Here is a 20,639-nt window from a genome sequence, read left to right on the forward strand (position 1 = left end):
ATCTGCTATAGCAACAAGAAAAATAAAGTATGTAGGAATTAATTTAAACAAAGAGGTAAAAGTCTTGTACTTAGAAAACTATAGAACACTAAAGAAAGAAAGGGAAGATATAAGTGGAAGCACATACCATGTTCATGAACTGGAAGAATTAGTATCATTAAAATAATGATAATCACACAATTCAACACAATTCCTGTTAAAATACCAATGGCATATTTCACATACCTAGAACAAATATTTAAAAAAATTATATGGAACCAGGAAAGTCCCCAAATAGCCTCAGCAATCTTGAGAAAGAAGAACAAAGTAGGAAGAATCACAATACTTTATATCAAATTATACTACAAGGCTAGTATAATAAAACAGCCCAGTACTGGCATAAGAACAGGAACATACATCAATGGAACAGAATGGAAAACCCAGAAATAAAGCCTCTATGGTCAATTAATATTTGACAAAGGAGGCATGAGCATTCAATGGGGTGAAAATAGCCTATTCAATAAATGGTGTGGGGAGGGCTGGACAGGTACATGCAAAAATATGAAAATAGATCATCAACTTACATAAGAATAAACTCAAAAGGAAAAAAAGACTTAAATATAACTCATAACACCATACAAGTCCAAAAGGAAAGAAAACATAGGTAGAAAATGTTTAGATATTCAATGTAGCAATATTTTTGCTGATATATATCTCCTAGAGCAAGGGAAATAAAGAAAAAAATAAACAAATGTAACTACATCAAATTAAAAGTCTTCTTCAAGGCTAAGTAAACCATCATCAAAATGAAAAGGGAACTGACTGTGTGGGAGAACATATTTGCTAATGATACACTGGATCAGGGTTTGATCTCTACAATATACAAAGACCTCAACCTTCAATCAAATAGGCAGAGGTGGGAATTCTTTTTCCTCACACAAAAAGAAATTATAACTAAATTTCAAAATAAGTAACACTGATAACTGTCAGAAAATCAAACTGTATGGAAGCCTGACAACCAAGGTTTTAAAGAAGCCACATTGATCCAGTTGAGTAGGAGAGACAGATAAGTGGAGTGGTGGCAGAGAAGCCAGGAGATGAGCCATGGCATGGAGAACAACAGTGATGGTGGAATTGGCAAGGGTGGACCCGCATTCCTGTGTCGTGATAAAAATCAGAAGGAATACCTTGGGAGCAAGCCACCACTGCCCCAGACCATACCGCACAGCCCAGAGTTTCAGTGTCATGAAGATAAACATCCATAACTTCTGGTTCAGAAAACTAGTGTGGGTAGGTGTGGCAGATGAAACTGCCAGATTTTCAGAAAACTTTGCTTCAGGGTATGCACATCACAAATCATATGCAAACCCAACAGCTCTGGGATTCAGCACCAGGGCAATAGCTGGAAGGGTACCAGTCATATATGGGGAGTGGTTGGAATCAGGGCAAGTGCTGGGCGAACCCTCAGATGACAGGCAGCAGAATAAAGAAGAAATAAACATTCAACCAGAACAGAAGGAAGAAACAAGAATTCAAAAAAATGAGGATAATATAAGACTCAGGGAAATCTCCATACATGGCAACATCTGAATCACTGTGATGCATAAGAAGAGGAAGAGCAAGAAATTGAAAATTTATTTGAAAAAATAAGAAAGTAAACTTCCCCAATTTGGCAAAGGAAATACTCATTCAAGTCCAGGAAGCACAGAGTCTCAAACAAGATGGATGAAAAGAGGACCACACCAAGATATATCATAATTAAAATGCCAAAGGTTAAAGATAAAGAGAAAATTATAAAACCAGCAACAGAAAAACACCTATGAAGGAGTCCCCATATGACTGTCAACTGATTCCTCAAAAAAATTTATAGGCTAGAAAGGACTGGCAAGAAGTATTCAAAGTGATGAAAAGCAAGGACCTACAACTCATACTACTCTATCCAGCAAAGCTAGCATTTAGATTGGAAGGACAGATAAAGTGCCTCCCAGACAAGATAAATCTAGAAGAGTTCATTATCACCAAGCCATTATTACATGAAATGATAAAGGGACTTATTTAACAAAAATAAGATCAAAACTATGAATATTAATCGGGCAACAAATTCACAACTATCAGCAACCGAATTAAAACAAACAAACAAACAAACAAAAAACAGTTAAGCAAACAACAAGAACAGAAACAGAATCATAGGTATGGAGATCATTTGGAGGAATATCAGTTGGAGGGGGAAGGGAGAAAATGGGGGAAAAGTACAAAGATTAAAAAGCATAATTGGTAGGTAAAAAATAAAAAGGGTGATATTAAGAACAGTATAGAAAATGGTGGGGCCAAAGACTTTATATACACGACCCACAGTGTTGTAGACCGCTCTGCCTAGTTTTAGGAATTGTATCTCTACTCCTTGTGGCTAGGAGCAAGAGACAACCTTTGGAATGCCAGCCACAGGAGACAAAGCTTGTTTCTGGTAGCAAACCCCACCTCAGTTCCTCTCCCTGCCCTCAGAGCTTGGTTGGAAGTCAATGACGGATAAGAACCCTCACAGCGGGGGGGCAACCTAGGCCAGACTCCATCACCTGGGAGGCCTTCATGGAAGGACTCAGGGGGCTGCAACAGAGAGCAATGGACTCTCGCCCCCCAGCTTTGTCAAAGCCCGAGTCCCCATGTTCTCTAGGGGAAGTGCTTCCTGGCTCTAATCCCCTTAAACCTCAATACCTGTTGGGGAGAGGTACAACTCCTTGCCTTGCTAGAGTGTGTCCTGGGGAAAAATCTGGCACCGCAAAGACTTGCTGATAAACCTGTGAAATCTGCTCTGCTAAGAGTGCTGTCATTCATATGATAAGGGTCTGAGAAGAAATGAGTATGTCTCCCAAAGTTTCTGCAACTCTCTTCCTTACAGACACTGACTCAGACTTTGAAGCCCTCATATTTCTTTGAAATGTTACCTACTGTTTGATCCTTGCCACCCTGTATTCCTGTGAATTACAACCCAATAAAAGGCTATGGAAGAGGGTGCTTGGGGCCTTTGTCTCCCCTGAGAAACTGGCCACAGCCCACTTCTCCATCCCAAACAGATCCAGCATGTCTGGGCCATTATTCATTCACTCATGTCCATGGCACCAGGGGGGACTCGTGAAGAAGTCACCCCCATACCACAGGACATGATTTAAGCAGGGGTGGAGGCAATTGCTGGAGGGTGGGAAGTACTGGGTGGAGAGAGGCAAAGGGGGAAAAAGTGGGACAACTGTAACACCATAATCAATAAAACATACAAAAAAAAAAAGAACTCATGTGACTCAACACCAGGAAAACGTCAATCCAATTAAAAAATGGACACAGGACCTGAATAGACACTGGTCCAAGGAAAACATACAGATGGTCCATAGACATATGGAAAGATGCTCAACATCACTAGCCATAAGAGAGATGCAAATTGAAACCACAATGAGATTATCAATTCATACCTGTTAGAATGACCATCATTAATAAATCAACAAATGAGTGCTGGTGAGGATGAACAGAAAAGAGACCTCCAGTGCGCTCTTGGTGGGAATCCAGACTGGTGTAGCCACTGGGCAAACAGTATGGAATTTCCTCAGAAAAATAAAAAAATGAACTGTCTTTTGACCCAGCAAATCTGCTCCTGGGAATATATCCTAAGAATCCGGAATCACCAATTCAAAAGAACTTATGCACCCTTATGTTCACAGCAGTGCTATTTATAGTAGCCAAGTGCTAGAAACAGCCTAAGGGCCCATCAGTACATGAGTGGATAAAAAAAAAAAACTGTGGTACATTTACACAATGAAATATTAAGCAACAGAAAGAAAGAGCTACTTTTTGTGACAGAATGGGTGGAACTGAATATTATGCTAGGTGAAATAAGCCAGTTGGTAAAAGACAAATACCATATGATCTCACCTGAAAGAGGACTCTAATTAACAAAATAAACTAATGAACAAAACAGAACCACAGGCATGGAAACACAGAACAGACTGACAGAGACCAGAGGGAAAGGTGGGGGGATAACAGTGGAAAAAAAGGGAAGGGACAAAAGGGACTAGTCAGAGAACACGTATGAATGACCCAAGGGCATGAACAACAGTGTGGGAATTGACTGTGGGAGTGAGAGGTGGACAGAGGAGGACAAAGGGGGGAAAATTGGGAGAACTGTAATAGTATAACAAAAAATGATAAAAAGTAAAGTGAAGTGTATATTGGAGGTAGGTGTGGGGCAATGCTGAGTGGTGGTATAGACTGCTGGTAGTTGTTAAAGATAGTATTCTCACAGATGATTTTGTTCTGGACTACAGGGATATTCTTATGAGTGACCCCCTCTGAAGTTGACCGGGTATTTATAGTTTTGAATTATTACATCTGCTTATTAGAGCTGCTCCCTTTTTCTTGTGCTATTTGGTTAAATGGTGTTATTTCCTCCTACTACTAGTCTGCCTGCCTATTAATCTGTTAGCCAGGAAGAGATGGTAACTAGAGTATCAGTAGGGGCTGTGCAGTGAGGTCTGTGTGCCCAGATCAATCATATCAGACAGAATCTTTAAGGCTGAGGCTAGGGGTCAGTTTTTTTTTTGTTTTTTTGTTTTTTAAATAGAAAGCTTCCAGATGATTCTCCATGTGGAAACACTCACTGCTCCAGAAACTTTATGTCACCCTACATGACAGAACTGGCCAATACTGTATCCATGTGGTGGTGGCTGGAGGGGGAGGGTGTGAAACAGGAAAGTCAGAGAAGCCTTTTGTAGAACGAGAAGTTCTACAGAGAAGTAGAGAAGAACAAAGAAGTGTTTGTAGAACACAGTAAGGGCTTGGTCCATGGCTCTCCATTTTTCCCCCAGAAAACTCATCTTCAGATGAGTTCAAAAACAGAAAACACATCTTCATGAAAAAAAAAAAAATTCTGACAGGCTTTGACCTACTAGATTTCCTGAATCGTTTTTTATTATGCCCTTTTCAAAAGTATATATACTCTCTATTTTGGTCATTAGGATATAGTTGATACATTGCAATATTTCTTAGTTCTTTTGAGAATTTCCACAAGATATATATAGCCTTAGTCCTCTGAGGTAATTTTCACTTTCATTTCAAATATTAAGAAAAAAACCACTTATTAAATGTCAAATACTGTACAATGTTCTGGGGATACAATGCTGCGCTGAGTGTCTCCAAGACCACTCCCATATTTGAATGTCTGTTAAAAGGAGATCAAGGCGGTTGACACATACTTGTACTCACAGCTAAGATTTACTACAGTGGCATAGGATACACAGCTGAATCATAAGTGAAAAAGATACTACTGGGATCTGGAGAAACCATGTGCAAATTTCCTTATGTTCTTTCCTTCCCATGAAGGGTCACAGAGTGCAACTCAGCAGCAAACTAAAAATATGTATGCAATGTCTCTGCCTAGTGAAGTCCATAAGACTCTAGCTTCAGATTTTAATGGGGTCTGGTTACAGAAACACCCTCTGCCTAGTATGTTTCAAATTTCCACATTCCCAGAAAAAAGGCAGGAGTTCAGCATAAACCACACTGTTTACACAAACAATTTAGACTCATTTGGACTACTCTGACCATAGCAGTATAAGGAGCTGTTTACCAGTTAAGTTCCCAGACATCAACTAAAGGCTAACCTTGCAAGCAGACAACGATAGCAGTCTCAGCCTTGCCATGTTAACTCTTCTTCACAAATGGTAAGCTGAAATGGTCTCTACCTTCTTGAAGGTGTGTTCTGTGTAACTGGGAAAGAAACATTCAGCTAATCATTATACTGCAAACATAAACATGTCTCTGTGAGGAAGACATAAACATGTCTTTCAGGAAGGAGAAGCACAGGGTGCCGTGACAGCTCATACAGGAAGATCTTCCCTGGCTGCCAAGGTAAGGAGAGTCTCTCTACAGCTTCCAGACGGCAAACCCGGGAAGATCAGAGATGAGGAAAGAGCAGGGCTGAGGGAATCAGAGGGGCTTCAAGAACAGGTGAGGAAACATCATGCCTAAAAGTCATGTAGTCAGAGTAAGCAGGGTGCCACTGAGGGTTTGAAAAGGTAGTGTGGCTGTAACAGATGGGAGGTTGGAGCTATGTATGCCATGCAAAGACTTGAGATCATGGGGAAGATTGGGGACTTCATCCTAAGAGCAATGAGAAATCACCAAAAAGTTTTAAGTGAAGTGGGCTATGTGTGTAGGCAGGTGGGAGGGGATTCAGTTATTGCTGTAAAGTTCAACAATTTGGTTATTGTCTCCTAGGGAAAAAAAACCAGCAGAGGCTATATATTAACAAATGTGAAACATTATTTTCTGCTCTCTTCCTTCAGTCATGTTTTTTTTGTTCTATCTTAGTTTTATAGACAGGAACAGCACTTCTCAGTTGTGGTGGTGAAATACCTCAGACCTTTTGCAATATCTCTAAGGCTCTTAGTACATCTTTGAAGCAAAATCAATTAACTTCACCATTCTTAGTCAGGTCAAACATACACAATTTAAAGCAAAACATACATTTTTGACCAAGTAAGAAAGGTCAAGGGATTAATATTAGGGATCTGAAACCTTTCAAAGTTTGAGAATAGAACAGTTAGGACTGCTGGTCAAGATGGATGTATATAGGTAAATATGCCTCACCTCCTCAAACAACTACAGAAAAAATTACTAGACTACAAAACAGTATCACCCAGAATTGTCATAAAATTGAGCTATATGGAAGTCCAATGACCAAGGATTTAAAGAAGCCACATTCATCCAGATGGGTAGGAGGGGTGGAGATGCAGAGACATGCAGAGAGGCACAGAGAGGTGCAGAGACATGGAATGTGTCCCACATCTACATGTGGTGGATAAAAATCAGGAGGATACCTTGGGAGTGAGGGATTCCAGCCCCTGACCAGACTATCTGGCCCAGGGTTCCAGTGACAGGAAAAATAGTCCCCATAACTTCTGGCTGTAAAAACCAGTGAGAATTGGGGTGGTGGAAGAAACTCTGAGATTCGCAGGAGACTCCTTTTAAAGGGCCCTCAATGGACTTAAGACTTTTGACTTCCTCTGAGATTCAGCACCAGGGCAACAGCTGGAAGGGCAATAATAGCATGTGGGGAGAAACTGACGTGACTGGTAACAGGGTGAATGCAGGGAGATAGCTTCCTCCTAGGCAAAAACTACAGAGGTCAGGCAGTGGCACTGTCCCCTCACTGAGCCCTCCCCCACACAGAGCCAGAGAGCGGTAACAGGGGTTGCTCCACCCTGGCTCCACCCCATACAACTTACATGTGTGCTTTTCTCAAATGGGCTATGCTACTAAGACACGGAGTCAAAACAGCTCTACCCATGACACAGAAACAAACATACAGGGAGGCTACCAAAATGTGAAGACAAAGAAATGAAAGAGTATAACGAAGGTTCAGAAAGAACTAAATGAAATGGAGATAAGCAACCTGTCAGATGCAGAGTTCAAAACTTCGGTTATGAGGATGCTCAAGGAACTAGTTTGGTACTTCAACAGCATAAAAAAGACCCAGGCAGAAATAAAGGTTACATAAAGTGAAGTAAAGAAAAATCTATAGGGAGCTAGCATTGGAGGGCATGAAGCTGAGAATCAAATCAATGATTTGGAACATTAGGAAGAAAAAGGCATTGAATCAGAAGAGCAAGAAGGAAAAAGAATTTAAAATAAATGAGGATAGCCAAAGGAGCCTCTGGAACATCTTCAAATGCAACAATATCCACATCATAGGGGTGCCAGAAGAAGAGGTAGAGCAAGAAATCAAAAACTTATTTGAAAAAAAAAAACAATGAAAGAAAACTTCCCTAATTTGGCAAAGGAAATACACAATCAGGTCCAGGAAGCACAGAGAATATCAAACAAGATGGGTGAAAAGAGGACCACACCAAGATATATCATAATTAAAATACCAAAGGTTAAAGATAAAGAGAATCTTAAAACCAGCAACAGAAACGCACTTACAAAGGAGTTCCCATAAGACTGTCAACTGATTTCTGAAAAGAAATTTGCAGGCTAAAAGGGACTGGTTAGTATTCAAAGTGATGAAAAGCAAGGACCTACAACCTACATTACTCTAACCAGCAAAGCCAGCATTTAGAATGGGAGAACAGATAAAGTGCTTAAAGGAGTTCATTATCACCAACCCATTATTACAAGAAATGCTGAAGGGACTTATTTAACAAAAATAAGATCAAAACTATGAATATTAATCAGGCAACAAATTCACAACTATCAGCAACAGAATCTAAAAATCAAACAAACAACCAGAACAGAAGCAGAACTATAGATATGGAGATCATTTGGAGGGTTATCAGTTCAAGGGGAAGGGGAAGAATAGGGGAAAAGGTACAGGGAATAAGAAGCATATTTGGTAGGTGCAAAATAAACAAGGGGATATTGAGAACAGTATAGGAAATGAAAAAGCCCAAAGAATTTACATGCATGACCCATGGCTATGAACTAAATGGGGAATTGCTGGAGGAAATGAGGGTAATGGGTGGAGAGGGGGAAAAACTGGGACAACTATAATAGCATAATCAATAAAATATATTATAAGAAAATAACAATTACTTGATTACTTGCAGTATTTGGTAAGCATTCACTTGAATACTAAGTACAGAACAGTAAAACATAGATTCTTGCTCCAAGAAGCTTACCAAACAGAATGTAAGATTTTTTTAAGTTATATTTTTAGGAAGAAATTTTAAAAACAAATGGTATGAATTGAGTATATTTATGGTTATTGTTTTTGTATTAGTAGAATAGAAATATATATTTACCATGGAAGAATTCTAACATAAAAGAGAGAGGCAGACAGAGAGTCAAGACATACTTGATAAATGGAGCCTGTAGAAGATGCAGGACTGTTCCAACTAGGCTCTCTCAAATTGGCAAAGCCTCATATACATGGGAGCATGGTGCTCACACAGAGGTTTCCCAGAGTTAAGTCCTTCTGGAGGAGGGAGAGATGAGGGACCACTATCACACTAGGCAGTTCTCTTGCTCTGAGAGGCTAACCAATTAGCTTAGCATACACAACATACTCAGAAGGAAAACTCCAGTGTTGGCAGTTGCTTTGGTCCAAAATATACAGTGACCTGTAAGGGCAGTGTTTGGAATTGTACAAGGCAGAATATGCCAAATTTTAACTCCACAACTGTATACTGAACTATATATATCAGGCTCCTGATCCTTACCCAAATGGCCTATATTTCAAACAGGTAATTCTCATGGAGTGCAATGCTGAATTCCACAGCTTACTTCCAAGAATTGGGTTTGGGACAGAATTCACTTACCAGCTACAGAAGCACAAAAGGTTAAAATTCCTTCCTAATTAATAAAAATTTCCATGTGGAGAGAGATATGTAAAACAATTAATACTTCCCAGAACAAGGTTCTATTTATCCGATGGCGTTAGAGAATCAGAAACAAAATTATTTCCTGAAGAAAAGGTTGGGGATCATGTTTCAATGCAGTAAGATCACCTAAGATACTTCTATCCCATTCCTCTTGTATGTCAAGTAGATGAGCCAGCTCAAAGCTCTGGACATTTTTGCACAAAACCCCCCCACTACTCCCTAAAACATGTTCATTATGTATCTATATATAGATATTTATATCTATGTATAAATATAGGTATATAGAGAGAGGTATGTGTGAATGTATGTATATATATACACACACATATATTTATATGCACACACACATATATTTATGTGTGTGTATATATACATACGTATATATACATATGTGTGTGTGTATATATATATATTTATATATATACATATATATTTATATATATGCCCCACATTAAATTGCCTTTTTGGCATCCATTTCCAACTCTCCCCCATATCTTACGCCCTCACTCTAAAAAATAATACACATACTGGGCAAATCTTTTAAAAATGATGCAATGTTTATAACTCCAGCACATCATAAAATGCACATGCTCAGGTATTATAATGAATTAGAAGCAGCCACTTTTAAAAAAGATTTTATTTATTTTTAGACAGGGGAAGGGTGGGAGAAAGAGGGAAAGAAGCACCAATGTGTGGTTGCCTCTCATGCACCCCCTACTGGGGGACCTGGCCCACAACCCAGCATGTGCCCTGACTGGGAATCAAACCGACGACCTTGTGGTTTTCAGGCTGGTGCTCAATCTACTGAGCCACACCAGCCAGGGAGCAGCCACTTTTTGAAAATATAAGTAAGTAAGGGTATAAATCAGTTCACCAAAGCTTTTAGTGTAGAATCTAATACTTACAGTCACCACCTGGTCACCACATACCTAACATGCTCGCTTAAACCGAGGAATGCAATGGGTTTAAGGCCAATTTGGTCATGCTCACGAAATAACCTGAATTTCACAATGAGTCTTCTCCTCCCAATGTTTTGAAATCTGAAGCACTCCAGTGTAAAAATCCACACTTTTATGGGGATAGGCCTGGCACAGAGGGCTGATAAGGCTTGAACTCCTCAGGTTCACCCTCTTGGGGTGCATTAAAGTTCCATGACAGAATATCCTCCAGTGAGATAGATCACTGCCCACTACACCAGTGAAAATGATCAAAGAAACAGCATTTGTGGTTAGTTCTTTAACAAACATCTTTTGGCATTGAATAATTTTCCAGAAAGTACAGAAGTAAAAGCCCTAGCCCTTTGGGAGAGTCTTAAATTACATGAGAGGCAGCCAAGCCTTGAGTGGACCTGCTGTCATTTGTTCTTTTTCCGTCTTTGTGCTGCCACCTAAGGAGAAAAGGAAAACATGTTGTAACCTACAGAAGGGGAGTCCCTGAAATTCTAAGCATCATCTGCACCTTCTGGAACAGGAAAGCAATGCTGGCTGGTTTAATCCTCTATCAGCAGCTGTGCTTTTTTACTTCTGAGAGAAGACCTCTGGTGAAACTAGAGGTTTTGGTGATGGCTATCACTGGTGATCTCATTTTAGGGTTCTAGAGAGTGAATGGGGAAGAAAAATACTTTCTTTCCAGGGTTCACAGGGAGATAAATACAAAAGGTTAAAGTTGCCCAAACTTATGGAATAGACACAATCATTTGAGGGAAAAAATGAAAATACCTAAAAAAACAAGGTTCTAACATAATTCTTAAACCATTTTCCTTTTCTTTTAAAGGTGGATCACTTTTTAAAAAGTAAGAAGCCTTATGTAGACCTCCAGTGTATTAAAAAAATAGACTTGCTGGTGGGAAGTAGTCCCTAGTATCATTATGAAGAATGTCACTGAACACGGTTAATCACTATAAGCTGGTTTCTTACTGAGTTCAAAGTCAATCATACTTTATTCTGGAGCTACAAGTTACCAGAAAAAATGTTGATGGAAATCAGATTTATATGCCATAAAGTGGATGTGACAGAGGTTGGACCTTCCCCGAAGGGCTTTATTAGCTCGGTTTTTTCCACAGCTCCCAGTACTACCTGGATGTCTGTGTATTTGCTTCCTAGAACAGACACTTCTTGAAGGCAAATATTTTGTGACATGTTTTGTGACATTTTGTGACATATTTGTGACTTTTGTTGAAAGCTGCATTTCTAGTGCCTAGAACAACATCTGACACATAGCAGGTGTTCTAAGGAATAAATGAATCTAAGCTTCTTCCTTGGCTTCTTTTGAAAGAACTAATAACATGACTAACTTTTACTTTTCACATATTCTGATTAAAACACATGTATGGTAGCAATTCTTTTAATGTCTGTGAAGGAGCTAATTCCTCTATAAATCACATTTGATGCTTTCCCCCTTCTCAGATAGGCTTGATTAGTGTGCCACCATCAAAATAACATTTATTTTTAAAAAGTACAGTAAATACTAAAAAGCTGACAGCTGAACTAAAGATTTGACATGCCAATATACCAGCTAAGTGGAAGCATATTATTTAAATTCTCACCGTTAAGGATAATTTCAGTTGCAAAATTCATTAAGAATAAAGCAAGATGAAACAAAATAAATCTTATATTTTTTTTGATGTTTCCTTCTATTTATTTATGTCTTCTTCAATTTCTTTCATCAGTGTCTTTTTTTTTAAATATTAAATTTTATTTAGTTACTTTTCAAGTACATTTTTTTTTCCTCTTCCCCCCTCCCTCCCATTCCCCCCCCCCCCCAGTCCTCATCTCTGTGTCTTTCATACTTGTTCCTCAAAATCCCTCCCCCTTTTTCCCCTTAAGTTCCCTTCCCTCTCCCCTCTGGTCGCTGCCCACTTGTTCTCTATTTCAGCGTCTTTGTTTTTATTCTGTTTGCTTGTTTGTTTTATTCTTTAGCTTCCTGTCAAAGGTGAGATCATATGGTATTTGTCCTTCAATGCCTGGCCTATTTCACTCAGCATAATGCTTTCCAGTTCCATCCATGTTGTTGCAAAAGGTAGTAGCTCCTTCTTTCTCTCTGCTGCATAAAATTCCATGGTGTATATGTACCACAATTTTTGGATCCATTCATTTACTGATGGGCACCTAGGTTGCTTTTTCTTAAAATTCACAATTAAACCAGACAACTGAAGGGTAAGAAACACCATAAAGCCACACAAGGAATGGTATGGATAAGAATCTTGGGGAGACAAAAAGGAGAGACCTGGGCTTAATGGGGATGAGCAGCATTGCTCTGCCTTCAGTGTGTGTGATCTCATTTTCTATAAAATGACCATCTATAAAACAGAACACCACTTCCTGGTGTGCCTCAGAGGGCTGTTGTGAAGATTAATTTAACTGCTGATAAGGGACTGCTATAAACATTATAAAGTACTCAACTATAAGAAAACCCTTTTTCCATCTAATGACCCTGAGAAGTATATAAATCTAATCATTTCTCCCCATTATTTAGACAAGGTCAAAGCCTGTGGACAACCTTTAAAAACACTAAGGAAATACCCCTACATTTTTTGCCTTCTAGACAGAGAGCTCTTCATCTTCAACGAAGAGATTTGATGTAGTTCACTCTGGAGATATCCAAATTCTTTATTAGTCCTGGAGAAAGGGCTTTTGGGAGAAAATATGTTATACATGGCAGATATTCAAATGAGATCAACTTTAAGAACAGAGAAAGTCAACCCTAACCTATGTGAAGAGGCTATATTTCAAATCTGGTGAGGGGTGATTTCCCAGGATATAACCAAATCAGAGTGACAGCCTCTTAGAAAAGAGAATTTGATGCAGTGTCTGGGAGCTGAGGTCCTGAGTTTAATGTCTTTTTTAGCTGTGTGACCTCGGGCATATAAGCTGACTTTACCTTTTCAACTGTAAAATGGGGGAAATAATTCAATTGTAAAATTAACCAAGTGTGTCATACGGTTTCTGGAAATATTAAACACATAAATTCATATGAAAAATACTTAAAAACTGCAAAGCACTTTGTCAGTCTTTATTACTTTCCAGTAATTGTGCTGTTTGCATTTGTTCCTACTGAAAAGTAATATAATCTATAGGAAATGAAAAATTATATATGTCCTGCAAACCACAAGAGCCAGTATTTCCTTTTAGATTTTCTTACGGAGATGAGATAAACCAGTTAGGGTTAGCAGAGTACCTGATGCATAGGAAGCACTGGATGGATGCTAACTCTAAAGGCATTTTTCTCACATGTATAAAGGAGAGGCTTCCAGGCAGCAGCGACAAAGGGAAGCACATACACAACTTAATGGTCTAATGCCATCTCACACAGAAGATGTGACTGTGGGCTAATAGTGCTGGTGATTTGTCCACGGATCACAGAATTAAGGCAGGACTGGGACAACCATGACATATAATCCAGCTACTTCAAACTGATCTTTTTAGGACAATTGCTTTTACTTTTTAAAAGTAAATTTCTTAGGTTACTTTGAAACATGGTTGGTCATTTTTCACTTCATTTACATTTTTAAAGATTAAGATATAATTTACTGTCATTGTCATAGTTTGCACACAATATAGACAACACTGTAGAATTAGTAAGTAAATAGGTACATTTTAGTTTATTACTTCCAAACTGCCTTTGTGCTTTGCTAAGGCCCTAAGTAAGAAAAGTATGATCCCAGGAATGGGTTACAGCACACTACAAATAGACCCTGACCAACAAAACACAATTCTACCTCACATTCAAATTAAACGTGATGGGGGAGTATGTCACTGGAAGTGCAGAAGTATAAATCTTTGAAGATGAAAGAGCCTGACCCAAAATATGTAATAAAATTATATACCTTCAGGTGTACAATTCTGTTATATGTCATCTATATATTGTAAAGTTTGTTTATCACCCCAAGTCAAGTCACCTTCTGTCACCATTTATCCTCCCTTTACCCTCTTCTACCCCCACCTTCCCCTTTGGTAATCAACATACTATTAGCTGTGTCTGGGGTGTTTTTTTCTTTTGTTTAATCCCTTCACATTTTTAAAGACCAAGGTAGATCAAGATCCTGATTTTGACCCTTATGAAAAGAGTCAAGTCTCAACTAGTGAGGACACTGGTCAGATTATTTCAACCTACCTCCCTAACATGTATTTAACATTTACCAATTGCACACTCTGTGCCTAGCACTGGGTAAGACTCAAATTTGAATAGTACAGAGTTTCTGTTATTAAATAGCTTACCTTCAATAGCAGTGACAATTCAAATGTTTAAATAGTTGTTCTTTTCATCTTTTGGCCTTTTGGTTGGGTGCTACTACCCTGGCTCCTATAGTACACTGCCCTAAAACTATAGCTGTTGTGGGAATTAAATGAGTTATCATATGTAAGTAGCTCATAATAGTGCCAAACACATAAATGCTATGTAGTGTCAATTGTTAGTATCACTTGTTACTGATATTATGAAATCACATGAAAAATAGGAAATTAGCAAAGTTTCAAAGTATCTCAAAAACAAAGGAGCATTTTACAAAATAACTCACCTGTACCATCAAAATGTCAGTCATTTCAAGACAAAGAAAGATTAAGAAACTCACACCCTTATAAAAAACAGAGAAGATATAACAAATAAATGCAATACGGGGGAGGGATTAAATCATGGAACAGAATAACAACATTAATATACAAACAGGTGAAACTCAAATTGTAACAGGGTACAGCCAAGAGGAGGGCCTCTAATAAGGATTTGTAATGGGGTCCAGAACTCAAGGTGTTCAGGAAATATTAGAAAAATATATAGGATGTCCTCACCCCTACCACAAGGCTAAGCTGGGGGATTGGACACATGGAACAGGGCCATTGGGAGCTGTGTTGTACAACCACAGCTTTTCAGCTAACCTCTGGCATGGTCATTTTACATATCTATAACCTTTAACTGGTTTCATAGATATGTTAAATAGCTGTGGCGATGCTTTGAGCCAGGGGGATGGAAGTGGCTTCCACCCAAGATGTAACTGGGAGGCAATTCCCCCTGGTTACAGTGCCTGTATGAGAGCTTGGAGAAGACTGGCTCCATGCCATGGGGCCACATCCGCCCAGACTTATGATGGCAGCCCAGTGAAGCTGGAAGGATACAGGAATGCTGGCAGGTGTAACTGACTGTTAAGAGAAGTGGGAAATGGGGCTGCAGAGGAAGAATAGCGTGGGGATTTAAACCCAGGCACAGCAACCATGTAAGGGAGAACCACACAGCTTTGGCAGAGTGGGGACCCCGGGACTCTGGGGTGCTCCCTTTGGACACGTGGCTTAGGAAACAGGAGACTTTACCTGGAAGAGGGATGAAAGGACTCTTGCTGGTGTGCCATGAGAAGGTGCCACATAGCTTTGGATTAACTGGAGATAGTGGCGGCGACACAGCTCATGGTGCCATGAGCCCGAATCATGGACTTCTACTTCTTTTCTGAGATACAGTGCCCTTGACTAGGACAGAGGGAGAAGGACTGTGCATCTGTGTGTATTCTAAAGGACTTTAGTATTTTAATGAAAACATTTAGTCACTACTCTAAGTCTGTATAGCTTTTAAGTAAATATTTCCTTTCCTTTTTACCTCTCCAGGCGTGATTAGGCGGCCAATACCCTCAGGAGGAGTGCAGAAAAATTCTCAGAGACTGGAAAAATTTTGAAGTCTCACTCTGCCACACCGGAGAGGGTTGGTCTGCCATGGGCAATTATTAGCCCGCCTAGGGACACCAAGAACTGATACAGAACATATCCAAGGGGTTGTACGATATACTATTACCAAAAGAACCCCCACTAGGTTCGCTATGACCACTGCCAGAGGAAAGACGCCTCAATGCCAGAGATTTGTGAAAAGGATATATTTATCTCAACCTGGATTTTGCTCCTTTTATTAGTTTCCTCCATCTTCTCAAAACCATTTTTTATGGTACACACTTCATATTCACTTTTTGCTTTGGTACAAATTCTTAATCCTATTCCACCTTTATTAAACTTCATTCAGCTGTCATTGCTATTGACCCTGCTGCCGTTTTTTTCATTTGATCCAATACTTTTTCAATTTTACTTCAAACCTCACAGTATACTCTTCCCTTTTCTTACCTTATTGTTCTTATAGTCCTTTTATTTTTTACTTACATTTTAAATTTTGTTCTCTCCCTCTCTTCGCCTAGGTTCTATCCCAACTCTTATCAACCCTCCTCTCTCTCACTACTCAATAATATTCCCTACCCTTTTTAGTCATCTCATATTCCCTTTATCAAATATTATAGTATATATAATTTCTCTTCACATCTGCATTTCAGGTTGCTAATGTGGTAGGAGGGTTCTTTTTGCTAACCTAGGTTTGGTTATCTGATAATACTGCTTTGTTAATCAACGCCTGTAAAATAGCATACAAGACAAGGTAGGAGAGGAGTAGTGACTACCAGTAAGCTGGCTGGAGGGGAGAACCAACCAACAAAGAAGTCACCAACAGATGAAGCCCAAATACAAAAACAAAGCCCACACAAATGGAAGAATGAGCAACCCTAGAGCTCCCAGATATGGGGCTCAAAGAGACCACACCACTGAGTCCCAAAGAACTCTTACCAAAGAAGGAACCCCATGAGCACAGCTGGCAAAGCAGAGCATCCTGAAATGCAAAAACAAACAGAAAATGTCACCTAATATGGGGAGACAAAGAAGAATCCCCAATTGAAAGAAAGAGCTAATTGAAATGGAGGCAAATTATCAAACATATAACTCAAAAAATGGTTATAAGGATGCTCAAGGAACTCACTGCACCAGGAAGAAATGAAGATACAGTATCTAAAATAAAAAATACACTAGAAGGAATTATAACCAGGCTGGACAAAGCAGAGGACCAAATTAGTGAGCTGGAAGAAAAGAGAGAAACACCCAGGTACAGCATCAGCACAAAAAATGACTAAAGTGATATGAGGATAGCTTAAGGGAACTTCTCAACAACATGAAATGCAACAGCACTCAAATCATAGGAATACCAGAAGGAGAAGAAACAGAGCAAGGAATAGAAAACCTGTTTGAAGTATAAGAACACAAAACTTCCCTAACCTGTAGAGGTGAAAAGCAAGGCAAATTCAGGAAGCACAGAGGTTCCCAATCATGACAGAACCAAAGAGGTCTACTCCAAAACACATAAAAATAACGCCAAGTTTCAAAGACAAAGAGAGAATCTTAAAAGGAACAAGGAAGAAACCAGAAGTAGCATACAAGGGAGCTCAAATAAGGCTAGCAGCTGATTTTTCTATAGAAACACAAGCCAGAAGGAATGGCAAGATATATTCCAAGTAATGGAAAGCAATGACCTATCCAGTATGGCTCTCATTTAAAATGGAAGGCAAATAAGGAATTTCACATAAAAAAGATTCCCAAAGGAATACACCTCCACCAAACCAGCACTGCAAGATATGCTAAAGAGACTGCTTTAAAGATGAAGAAAAAGAGTGAGAGAGAGAGGAACACAAGCACAAAGGGGGGAAAGAGCAATGAATAAGTACTATCAATAAAAACCTTAAATGTAAATGGATTAAATGTCTCTATCAAATGATATAGGGTGGGTGAATAGATAAGAAGACAACCCACACATATGCTGCTGTCAAGATATTCACCTCAGAACTAATAATCTACTCAGACTAAGAGTGAAGGTTTGGGAAAAAAAAATAAGAGAAATAGGAGACTTCTGGCCAATATGGAGGCATAGGTAAACACACTGTGCCTCCTCACATAACCAAAACAAGGACAATGACAAATTAAAAAAAAACAACCATAACTGACAGAAAATTGAACTGTTTGGAAGTCTGACAACCAAGGAGTTAAAGAAGAAAGATTCATCCAGACCAGCAGTGGGGGGTGTAGATGGGCAGCCAGGTAGAGAGGACTCACAGCAAGGTGGCAGCTAGAGGACCGGGATAGACAAGGCACCTGTTGGTGGACCACTCAAGGCAGTGGCTTGCAGATTGGGCAGTCCCACATTCGCATGAAGATAAACCAAAAGGAACAACTGGGGAGCAAGACAGACTGTGCAACCCAGGGTTCCAGTGCAGAAAAATAAAGCCTCAAAGCCTCTGACTGAAAACACTGGTGGAGGTTGAGGTAACAGTGGGAGAAGTTCCCATCCTCACAGGAGAGTTCACTGGAGAGACCCACAGGGTCCTAGAGCATACGAAAACCAACCCACTCAGGAATCAACGCCAGAAGGGCCCAATCTGATTGTGGGTAGCAAAGGAAGTGATTGAAAACTGGCAGAGAGAAGAGCAAGTGGCACTGTTCCCTCTTGTACCCCTTCCCCATGTACAGCATAACAATTCATAAAGACATGGGTTGCCCCACCCTGGTGAACACCTAAGGCTCCACCTGTTACTAAGAGGTGCACCGAGACCCCCCCCCCCAAAAAAAAAGGCCCAAATGAAAGAACAGTTCAAAGCTCCAGAAAAAATACAACTAAGTGATGAAGAAATGGCGAACCTATCAGATACACAGTTCAAAACACTGGTGATCATGATGCTCTAGGAACTCACTGGGTATTTCATCAGCATAAAAAAGACCCAGGCAGCAATGAAGGTTGCATTATGTGAAATAAAGAAAAATCTACAGGAAGCCAACAGTTATGAGAAGAAAACCAGGATTGAAATCAATGGTTTGGAGCAGAAGGAAGAAATAAACATTCAACCAGAACAGAATAAAGAAACAAAAATTCAAAAAAATGAGAGGAGGCTTGGGAACCTCCAGGGCACCTTTAAACATTCCAACATCCAAATCATAGGGGTGCCTGAAGAAGAAAAGGAACAGCAAGATATTGAAAAGTTATTTGAAAAGATAATGAAGGAGAACCTCTCCAGTCTGGCAAAGAAAATAGACTTTCAGGAAGTCCAAGAAGCTCACAGAGTCCCAAAGAAGTTGGACCCAAGGAGGAACACACCAAGGCATATCATAATTACATTACCCAAGATTAAAGATAAGGACAGAATTTTAAAAGCAGCAAGAGAAAAGGAGGCAGTTACCTACAAAGCAGTTCCCATTAGACTATCAGCTGATTTCTCAAAAGAAACCTTGCAGGCAAGAAAGGGCTGGAAAGAAGTACTTGAAGTAATGAAAGGCAAGGACCTACATCCAAGATTACTCTATCCAACAAAGCTTTCATTTAGAATGGAAAGGCAGATAAAGTGCTTCCTAGTTAAGGTCAAGTTAAAGGAGTTCATCATCACCAAGTCCTTATTAAATGAAATGTTAAAGGGACTTATCTAAGAAAAAGATAAAAAATACGAACAGTGAAATGAAAACAACTCATAGCTATTAAGAACCAAACCTAAAAAACTCCAAAACTAAGCAAACAACTTTAACAGGAACAGAATCACAGAAATAGAGATCGCATGGAGGGTTACCAATGGGGAAGTGGGAGAGGGAAGAGAGGGGGAAAAGGTACAGAGAATAAGGAGCATAAATGGTAGGTAGAAAATGAGACAGGGGGAAGTTAAGAATAGTATAGGAAATGGAGAAGCTAAAGAACTTACATGTACGACCCATGGGCATGAACTGAAGGGGGGGGGAGGGATGTAGATGGGAGGGGGTGTGCAGGGCGGAGGAAAATAAATGGGGGAAAATGGGACAACTGTAATAGAATAATCAATAAAATATATTTTTTAAAAAGAAAAAAATGATAGAAAAATCATTATTAGACTCTAAAACTTATAAGTTAATGTTTGATGAAGAATAATTCTTCCAGATTAAGACTACAATATCAACGAAAAAGAGAAGGCTCAGTGCTAGATAATTTTAGCACTTAAATTCTTTAAACCTTTTTGGAAATTGATTATTACTATGAACTGTTATTCCTTCCAGAACACTGAGAAAGATGGAAAGCTAGAATAGTTCTGGTGCTAAAACTTAACAGCAATACTGCTGTTCAATACAGATGAAAAAATCCTAAGTAAAAGTCTTGAAAACTAGACTTGACAGTGGCTAAACCAGATAGGGAACATCCCTGATGTCTTTTATCTATTGTCAGGAAGGAACTCAAGTACAGTTTAACAGTAATAAATACTCCACAGTCCTTTGTGCCAAAGAGAGAACTGATACAACACACCCCCACACACCAATTACCAATTTAAACTTTAAAGAAGCTCTAAGTATGAAAGGGAATATTTCAAAAAATGATATTTTTTTTATCATCTTAACAATAGTTAATGTCAGAATGGTAAAGTACAATAAAAAAATCACAAATTAGACAAAAATGACCAATATTATTACTCTACAACAGTATTCTAGATATTCTTTTCCATGGTAA

At 39.2% G+C, this 20,639-nt stretch overlaps 1 protein-coding gene across 7 annotated transcripts in view; it reads right to left on the reverse strand.

The window, feature by feature from the left end:
• Positions 1–20,639, reverse strand: part of RNASEH2B (ribonuclease H2 subunit B) — a 157,773-nt gene that overhangs the window by 55,277 nt on the left and 81,857 nt on the right. For 2 of the 7 annotated variants that reach the window (XM_037133205.2, XM_037133199.2), the window contains one exon: positions 9,964–10,731. The exons of 3 other annotated variants lie outside the window; for them this stretch is intronic. In XM_037133205.2, coding sequence (XP_036989100.2) covers positions 10,699–10,731 — 33 coding nt within the window. In that variant the 3' untranslated portion in view covers positions 9,964–10,698. Of the gene's footprint in view, positions 1–9,963; positions 10,732–14,869; positions 14,917–16,924; positions 16,968–20,639 lie in introns of those variants that run through there. 2 more of the 7 variants (XM_037133200.2, XM_053665393.1) reach the window with 2 other exon arrangements.

This window comes from Artibeus jamaicensis, unplaced genomic scaffold, assembly GCF_021234435.1.
Source record: "Artibeus jamaicensis isolate MK-2021 breed Jamaican fruit bat unplaced genomic scaffold, CSHL_Jam_final contig_410, whole genome shotgun sequence".
NCBI classification, from domain to species: Eukaryota; Metazoa; Chordata; class Mammalia; order Chiroptera; family Phyllostomidae; genus Artibeus; species Artibeus jamaicensis.